Raw genomic sequence first — 9,847 nt, 5'->3', positions numbered from 1 at the left:
GGTATAAATTTGGTTGGAGACACAGATTTAATAGCCAAGTCCAATATAAAATAGAAGATTTATGGTTTTTAATTTAGAATTTTAAACGCAAAGTTAGCTCCGACAGAAAACCCATTCAAGTCAACAGAAAGTCTCATTCTAGCTTAAGTAGGTTTTAGAACAATTCTCTGGTGCATACAGGTGTTCACAGTGGTCATCAACTTCGCAATGAGTCATTAAAAGCAGAATTTCTATTTTGGATTGCTTTTCCAACATATAATGTAAAGCATTCACATACAACATGGAAATAGAACTATTTGCACAAGATGTGTATAAATATAAAGTTTATTCAGTATAGTGTTTAGAAAAATAAGTTCACATCATCTCAGAATACAAATAAAACACTTAATTGTCCAGGCACAAACCCCTATTACAGTACAACAAACATACATACTTTAGATCTCTTTGGTTGGGTAATTAAGCACAGATATGTTTGATGACGCACTCTGGGTAGGCATCACCTAACAGTGCAGTAAAGACTTCTGATTATTCCCTCCTCCAATGCATACATTCCGTTTAGATTTCATATTTGTTGTAAGGCACAATAAACCCTTATCACAGAAATAACTGGTTAGTTCTGGACAAACAGTACATGCAGCAAAAGAACAAACATCCTCTGAACGTGAATCCTGGAAGTCAGAAGATTCACCCCCTCCTTGAGTTTAGAAATGTAAGAAGCTACTTTTAAATTATATGAAACATACAAGTAAGGTATAAAATATCCTTCAAGATAGTAACTGCTAGGAGATACAGGAAGACTTCAGGTCTTCTTGCTCGTAAAATGTCATCACTTTCTTTCCAGAGTTAAAAAATTATTCTTTTTGTGATTTGAGATGCTTCTTGACCACAAATACAACATGATTTATGCCCTGGGAGTTCTGCACACTCACTTCGTAATGAAACCAGGGGGATGAACCCTGTCGGTTGCTCATCCGTCCTTGCTACGAGAAGTGCACAGGCACTGGAAATCTACATACAGGAAAAGTTCATACGCACGTGGAGCCAAATTCTGCCCCGCATAATTTAGCTGAAATCTGTCACTGAGCTGGTTTGCAGGATTTGAAGTCAGAATCAATTATTGTCATTAATTCTGCACTGATAAGAACAACACTAAAGGTGGTTCCAGCCTTACTTCTGGGGAAAACAGCTTTCTGAACGCGTCTTCCTGAATCCCCAGGCAGGGTAAAGCAATAAATGGAAAGAGGTATATGCTTTGATAGATTATTATTCAGTTATAACTGTCTGAGTATCAGCCTTGTGAATTGGTTCATACTGCCATAGTGTAGTGGACCAAATCCGTCCCTGATTCAACTCCAGTGAAATGAATGGACCATATTCTCAGCTGGTGTGAAATGCCATTAAAGCCAATGAAACCGTGGTAGTTTATCCCAGCTGAGGACCTGGCCAATCGACATCCATGATTTATGCGGCTGAAATGTCCTTTTAGGTAAGACCACAGGAATAATGTTACAAATAGTCCAGACAGAGCATTTAATTGAGTGCGTTTCTGGTTCTCAGCAGAACTCTGGATGAAATAAAGGCAGCTTTAATTAGAAGTATTAAAGAACAAAGATTTATTTTTTTTTTTATGCTCATGCTTGGAAGGAATTTGCTTAAACTTCAAGCATATTTTTCAACACTGAGTCTTGGACCAAAAAAATAGTAGAATTTGGCAATATTTCCTGTAAGATTTCCAGTGGACTTACAAACATATGCGAAGTTGAAATGATCATTTATTCTCATCCATAATCGAAGGAGAGGGAAAAGAAGGAGGTTTTTTTTAAACGTCGGATAGACATACCTTCCATTTAAACAACAGAACGTGATAATAAAGCCTGTCCGCGGGACTCAGACGCTCACTGCCATTCGTATGTGTGGGAGATGAGCATCCCTATCCCCTAAACATCATCTAAAATCCTCAGTTGGGAATCAGTGGAGCAATGCCTTATTTACAGCAGCTGAAGATCTGGCCCCAGATGCTTTTCGGGGCTTTGTGTACTGTGTAATTAGAGCAGTTAGCCTGCTTGCTTCAGGGCCACATAATAAAAACTGACCCTTACTTTACAGTAGGAGTAAAACTACTATTTAAATATCTATTTTAAAAACACTGTACCGTGCAATGACTCTTTATATTGTGCATATGTACCTGCAGAAAACATGAGGTTATAACTACATTATCTGGAGGGAATGACACTTATTTTCAATGGCAGAAAGAAAGAGTAAAACATAATAATAAAATAAGTTACTTGATATCTGGAAGACTAGAATAGATTAATCTTACTTTGTCCCAAACCACTGCTTTTATGTACATCCTCCACTCCCACTCAAGAGTGGGAAGTCTCCTATTAGAAGTACCAGACACTCCAAAACACGCACCACCATAACAGCAGACACAGTTTTCACATCAACTGTGCTGCAAAGCCATGGAATTCAGAGCCTCAATAACAAAACGAACACAAAGGAGGAAAAAAGGGAAAAAAAAAGTAACATGTACTGGCATAACACCACAGTCATTCAGTTATGAGATCTGATTGCTTCGACAACCGAGAGAGGGCTCTGAAATATTTCTAGCTTCCCTCTAAATATAGTCTGAGCTTTACGGACCAAACGTTAAGCCCCAGACAACTCCTCCCGAGCCATGCACAGCTCGCACTCCATGCATACAGTCTCCCTTAATATGACAATGATACAGGGTGCTTCTAACTCTCCAAAGAGTTGAACAAATTCATGCAAAGCAGATAGTTACTGTTATCATCATCTTGGTTTTATGGGTGAAGTAGAGGTGCTCAGCAAATTGCCCACACTGGAGCCCAGCAAAGTACTCGGACAAACAACCAGAGCAGAGATGAGAACTGCAGACTACCCGCTCCTGCCTAGGTCACCCTGAACGCTGGGGAAGTTGTGCAAGGGGAATATATAGCTCCACGTTCTGCTTGTGATAATCTCCATTTTAAAGCACTTGCCTTAAACACCCTTTTTGCTTGGGTGCATGTAGGGACAGCCAGGCGCTCGGGGGCTGCTTCTCCTTGGAAAGCATCAGTGGCTGCTTTCAGTTGCGAAGAGCAAACCTCGCACGCCTGCCCTTCCCTTTCCCTGCACTTTCTCCTGCAGCCCCAGAGACTCCGGCTTGCAGCATGAACTACAGCGCTTACCAGCAGAGCTCGGCTTTGAGGTTGCACGTAACACCTTGCAAAACAAGCTGTATTCAATATAGTGCAAAACAATAGTGAGGATGTCCATGCCACGCTCATGGCGCACAGAAAACACCTTCATTCCTTAAAGGCTTTTCACAGAACCAGTTAATAACCAAGACAGGAACAGACTGGGACGCGCTACCTCTGCTCTCTTTCCTCTCCATTTTTTTGTCCTTTATGAGTGATTTTTTTTTTTGTCCCGGGCCTGATTCGGAGCCCATGGAAGTTTATGAAAACCTTTCCCATTGTCTTCCAAAGGCTTCGGACCTGGCCCTGTATGAGGATGAATACATGCTTTAGTTACTGTATATATTCACATTAGAGTAAAAAACAAAACAAAAACACAAAGATTAACAGCATCTCATTTTTATACATCTGCATTATTATTATTATTATTTTAAAGCTTAAGGATGTGCTTTTCCATGCTACAAAAATTTCTCTGGAGGAAAGGTGAAATCTGCCCCACCTGCCTAGAGCCTGCCTGCTCGTGCTGTCCCTGCTGGAGTGCGAGGGGGCGAAGGGAGAGGAAGCCCTCCCCGCCGCGGCAGAGAAACGCCTGCTCCCTCAAACCTTTCGGGCAGCTGCATTCCCACCGTCAGCCCCCGCGTTGCTTATTTTGGAAGGATATATAAATACACGCTTAAGTGCACTCCTGGATTGGGGCTGGCTCACTGGAAGAGCGGCTGAAGCCCTCCCACATGGGCTGTTGGGCCAACGGGTCCGTGTAAACATGGGACTCCCCTTCCCTGGCCTGCTCGTCCAGCTCGTCTGCCTGAGGCTGGAGCCAAGATCTTCCCCTCGGCACCACTGCTCTGCCCATGGTCCCGCTGCGGGCTCCTTCCGCAGGGTGTACGTGGTGCAGGAGGGTCTCTCTTTGGCCCTCTGCACCACCAGCAAATGTCACCCATAATGACCAAAAGACCTACCCTCCTCACTCACGCAAGTAGGCACACCGAGGTCAGTGGGTCCTCTTGCAAAAGCAGGGCATCGGGATTTGGCCCTGAGGACGGATATTTGCAAATCAGTGTTTTTATTCCTCCTGCCACTGTGCTTTAGTAACAAAGATAAGGCCACTAGGAAGAAAGGCACATGGAATTCCGTAAAAAATACACAAAAGGTTCAGCTAATTTGCAAATTACTAACAAAAACAAACAAAAAACCCCTGAACACAAAGACAGAGGGTAGAGACAGGGACCTCCTGGGTTTGTGACATTGGGAGTTCATTTTCTAGTTTCAGTGTGATTAACATTTTACTTTTACAGTCTATTGCTTGAAAAACTACAAAAAAGTAAAACCTTGTCAGAAATAACTATGTTTACTTCCTGCTCAAACAATAAAAATAAATTAAACAGCCAGAAAACGTTTTCCTTTTCAATGCATTGTGTCTAAAGTGAAAGGGAACATAAACCATAAATAAAATCTATTGTACTAATTAAAAAAAGTCTCCTTTATAAGAACTGAAACAATATTTACATTCATACTGGAGAGAAAGCTTCCGAGTTGCATAATTAGAGTTTCAAATGATGCTTTTTCTGCTGCACTAACAAAATGCTAGCTGTAGCACTTAGAAACCTGCAAATGTTTGATGCAATATTTTTGGTATGAATACAAGTCTGCTGCAAAAAACAAACACACCAGTAACAGTATCATTTGTGATTTTGTTTTGTTTCTTTACCTCAAACAACATAAAAGTAGCCTGTGAGGTATCGTCTAGAGTTCCTTAAAAACTTTTCAATGCCCATGGACTAGAAGTAAACAGCAAAAATGACTGCATCGTTTCTACCTTTTCGGAGCGAGACTTTTGTTTCCTATCTAACATTAGGAGTGTATACTTACTGTTGAGAGCGTGTTGTGCTATGGAGAGTCTAGTTAAATTATCAAGGGAATATCAGTTAGCCAAACCAGCACTCATTTGCTTGGTACTTCCCCTGGCGTTTCCTTCTCCTTTAATCTGCTTAAAAGAGAATACTGCATGCAAGCCAAGTGTGGCAACCTAATTCCATTGCTGGAGATTCCTCTGTACATTATTTCAGACCACTTAAATGTCCTTCTGTTTTCTTCAAATGACAAAAAAAAAAAGAAAAAAGAAAAAGAAAAAAGACCACTTGGTGCTTGTTAGGGCCTCAACAGGAGACTTATCTACTAAAATAGAAAGCAAGAAAAAAAATTACAAATCTTGCATATCTTCATCCATCTGAACTGTCTGCAGTTTGGCAAGTTCTTTTTTATCTGTTTCCAGTTCTTCACAGACTGTGTCAACCATGTTACTCATAACATATTTGGATTTCGTATCCAGCATCATCAAGTTGCCAGTTGACTTACTCTCAGAATTAGGTAAGAAATTCTCCTTGACGTCAGGTACAGCTTGCAGAACTAACCTGGGCTCTCTGACAAAATCTGGATGCACTTGTGCAGATGGATGGCTGACACGGTCTCCGGTTGTGGAAACTATTTCTCCAAGCGCGGGCTGTGCTGTAGAAATGGACAACAGGTCTTGACTGGTAATGAGGGAACAGTTTTGAAGAGTTGCATAGTTAGTGTTGCTGATAGATATCACGGTGGAGGTACTGGTTACAGGTGATGACATGGGCTGGCTCTCTGAGATACCAGAGTTCAGTTCTGCAGCATTTAAGAGAGTTGGTGGTGTGAGGGAGAAATTATGGGAGGGAGTTACATTCACTAATGAGGAGGCCAGGGACTGGAGTCCTCCGCCGGATATATTTTCAGAAGACATGTTTACATTTAGTTGCGTGTTCTGACTGACTGGCATTAACTGGGAAAACACAAGGCTTCTTTCCAGTCCTTCTTGCTTAACAGATCCTACTGCCTGACCTGAATTGGGAACTGTATAAACCACTGCGCTTGGCGTGAGAGGGCTGAAGAAAACCTTTCCTTGTTGCACTGTTGAAGAGTCACTCGTAAAAGTTCCTCCATCAGTTGTACTAGGATTTACTGAAACATTGCCTGGAGAAAGGGAAGAAAAAAAGGATAATACAGGTTATAGCTGGCAGGAGTTGCACAGGCATTTTGTCTCATTTTATTTAGAGTAATATGCTAATATTTCAAACAACACAGAACAGTGTTGTCTATAACAGGTTAGAGAAAACTAGGTATAAAGAAATAAAAGCTTCTGTTGATAAAAACTGCTTCTAGAAAGAAAAGGGAAAGGTTATGGTATATTAAGTATCTTCCAGACTCTCTCTCATGAAGGGGCAAACAGTCCCTAGCCAAGTGATTAAAATGAGTGTGCTTTGGCCTTCACTAGTTGCTACCGCTCAATTTCTATCTAAGAATAGAAGCACGAGAGGCTATTAAAGATAGTTCAGTGTCAGACTACAGCTTGTGTATGGGAAACTGTAGACACATTACATGAAATGTGTTACAGCTGGGCAGAAAGGCTTCTACCAACTTAACCGTGTAGCCAAGCATTCAAATGCCTTTCACCTTTCCTTATCACGTATTTCCAAGAGCCTAACCCTACCGCATCCACCGCACCGTGCAGAGCCACGCGGCACCTGGCCACCCTCCGGGAACTGCTCGTGTGATGCTGTAGCTAACCAGAGCAAGAAAAGGTGGCTAGGCAAGACCTGAAGTTGGTTTTACTGGGCATACCACGTAAGTTGTCATTATAGTCATTCCTACACAGAGGAAACTGGCTCTCAGGACCAAGTCCCATTTTAAGCATCTCTCTTTCTCAAAAAAGTGCTTAATGTTAGTTTTAAGAGGCTAAAACTGGAGATAGCAGAATTTTTTAAAAACAGCATTTAAAATGCACATCACAGCTGGGGAATGTTTATCCAGGCAGTCATATTTTAGTGCTCCCTGCTTACTTCCATTAATCAATGGTGATTTTTTGGAAGATGTTAGTTGTATGTCTAAACTAGAAGAATAAAGTGAGGCAACTGAAAGTTACCTGGCAATAAGCTATCATTTACTGTAGCTTCCTTAAAATAGCCTGCAATGCACAGCCAGCTATCCCTCCCTCAAACATTAAAAATAATAATAATAATTAAAAAAAAAAATCAAAGCAGCAGATATTTTCTCTCCATACATCACCAGACATACAGTGAATCAATCTCCAGTGGGAATTGATATTTTTAACAATGGGGAAAATGTTCAGCCAATAGCTTAGGATGTTTCTCAGGACTTTGAAATACAATTCTCCCGTATTACTTAATGGGCAGAAATTTCATTGTCACCTTTGCTGGCTGTCAGTTTTTGCCTTGCAGCATGTGGATTAAATGGCTCTTGTAATTACAGGTGGTATTCAAATTAAACGTCTGATCTTTTCCATCTGGCTAAACTATTATTCCACTAATTTCCAGTGACAGTAAGTGCCACATTTTAGGATCATATAATTTTGCACCCCATTTAAAATGTGTTTGTACAGCTTCAGTGTTCCTCACCATATAATTTTAACAGAAAAAATAATTAACTCCCTATACACATTTAATTCAAATAAGCTAACACGAGAATGATTTGATTTTCATTGTAGTATTCATAGCTCCTGAAACTACAGGGATTCATTCAAGTTTAATCATTTTCATAACTAAAGATACAGTGGTTAATAAGTAACAAAGTTGCTCAGTTGTGCTTTACAACTGACCTACATCAAAATAATGATCCGGAACTAGACTTGCATGACATAGGATTTTTCCTCACTGGTCAGAAGTTTCAGGCTGATATCTTAAGACCAACTCTAAAGCAAATTTGGGGAGGAGCCGGTATACTTGGCATGTGAACCTGTGATGACATATTTCCCTTGGACTGAGGGTAGTCTAATCCAAATACCCTTGCATTTTATATCTACAAGCAATTACATATTTCTATTGTTTCCCATCAGTTTAATCATTCTTAATTATAGGATAGAAAATGTATGAGCATAACTGTTTGGTCTTGTTGTGTCTATAGTCATTTTAAACTTATTTTTATGAAATGCTTTGGTTAAAAAAAACAAAACAAAACAACCACCACAAGAATAACAATGGTAACAATTTCCAGCTGCTGCAGTTTTCATTTTTTATAAACCTTCTCCTTAAAAGAATTCAACGGCAAATAGAGAATATTTTGAATTACTGAAATGTGCAAAATTTATAAATACTTGTGAAGACTAATATCAAAGAGATCTGAGAACTGTATGAGATAAAAAAAGAGTGTAAAATACTAGACATCCTCCTCTGCTCTTAGTAAATAAGCTCTGTTTCATGTAACAGTCCACCCATGAGCATAATCGACAGAGAGTGACAAAGGGACGCAATCTAAACGAGGGCGAGAGGTGTTATTTGCGGTACTGTGTGTGGCTGTGGCCAAGATGCAGCAGCGGTACATCAGAGGAGAAGTATTACAAGTTCTGAAACGCGAAGCGTGCCCAACTGCAATTCTTCCTTGTAGCTTCTAGCATAACAAACAAAACTTTTACCTTGTGAAGCTGCCACAGAAACAGGAGGCAGCTGCAGAGAAGAAAAACCGATGCTTCCGTTCAGCAGCTGGCCATTTGTTCCTGAATTAGGGATCTGGACAATGCCATACTGGTTTATTTGGACAGGAGCAGTAAAAGTAACTACAGAGCCTCCATCTTGGGAAGCAACAGTTTGCGTGCTTTCCCTTTTCACCTCCGCGCTCGGTATCAATCCTGGGAACGAGACCGGGATGTTACTGGGGCTGAACGTAGCTGCTGCCGTGTTAGGGACTGAAGCCTGAAGGAGTTTGAAGTCCTTAACATCTTCTGAAGACGACGACAATATGTCAGTGATTGACACCCCGTTGCTCACGACGCTGGAAGTGGTTTTGGGTGAATTTAAAGTTACCGTCTGCGAAGTGCCCACGCTGAGTCCATTGAGAATGACACCGTTGGGTCCCTGGAGGAAAGAGCTACCGTTGAGAAAGACAGGAGACGTACTGGCAGGCACTAGGTTTCCGTTCAACAAGACGCCCGAGGAGCTCAAGGCTATTTTAGTGTTTCCAAGCTGCTGCATGTACACTGGCTCCATGTGGCCGGGAAGGCTGAGGCTGGTAACTCCATCGGATGAGTTGGAGAGTGGATGCGGAGATAAGTCCTCCTGCCCCTTACTGGATTCATCTTCCGTGCTAGGGTTGCCATCTGACTCGCTATGGGAAAAGAGGGAGACATGACATCGCGTTACCACACTGTGAAGCATCAGACCGAATGAGGTTCCTTGCTTTGATACAGCCCGCAAGAGGTTTCCCCCCCCCCCCCAAATATATATTTCTTCAGTTTCTGCGTTTTGCCTTTAAGACACGCTTTAAATCAGCCTCAGGTCAAGGCAGGGCTTTCTGAGAAAAAGCACACATCAAACCAGCCACTCAGCCGGCGTGAAACTTTACAGACCGGATTATGGACTCGTAAACAAGCCCCCTCCCGGTGGTCACCCAGCCCCAGCAACCAAGGGGAGCTGCCCCGTCCCACCCCCCCGCCCGCCAAACCGGCCTGGGGAGCAGGGCGCGCACGTGTGAAGCCCGGCCGAGCCCCGGGGCAGCCATTTGGCAAATTGCTCCGTGCGCTTTTGTGGCAGCCGCGAGAGGTAGAAACCAGGCCGGGAAAAAGGCCCCGCCGGGTCGCGGCCGCCTCGGCGGAGCGGGCCGGGGCCTAGGGC

At 42.2% G+C, this 9,847-nt stretch overlaps 1 protein-coding gene across 6 annotated transcripts in view; it reads right to left on the bottom strand.

Moving 5' to 3' along the window:
- Window positions 1-308: 308 nt before the first annotated feature.
- The window catches only part of SIX4 (SIX homeobox 4), an 11,624-nt gene continuing 2,085 nt past the window's right edge, over window positions 309-9,847 (bottom strand). The window contains exons 2-4 of one of the 6 annotated variants that reach the window (XR_003257222.1): window positions 8,653-9,341; window positions 4,160-6,197; window positions 309-3,506 (exon numbers count right to left, since the gene is read on the bottom strand). Coding sequence is in view for 1 of the 6 variants with exons in the window: in XM_026088674.1 (XP_025944459.1) it covers window positions 5,401-6,197; window positions 8,653-9,341 (1,486 nt within the window). In the remaining 5 variants the exon portion in view is untranslated. Of the gene's footprint in view, window positions 6,198-8,652; window positions 9,342-9,847 lie in introns of all 6 variants that reach the window. The other 5 variants (XR_003257225.1, XR_003257223.1, XR_003257224.1 and 2 more) reach the window with 5 other exon arrangements.

Source organism: Apteryx rowi, unplaced genomic scaffold, assembly GCF_003343035.1.
Source record: "Apteryx rowi isolate R43461 unplaced genomic scaffold, aptRow1 scaffold_78, whole genome shotgun sequence".
NCBI lineage: Eukaryota > Metazoa > Chordata > Aves > Apterygiformes > Apterygidae > Apteryx > Apteryx rowi.
Note: the sequence above shows the minus strand (reverse complement) of the source record. Positions and strands in the feature narration are given on the sequence as shown.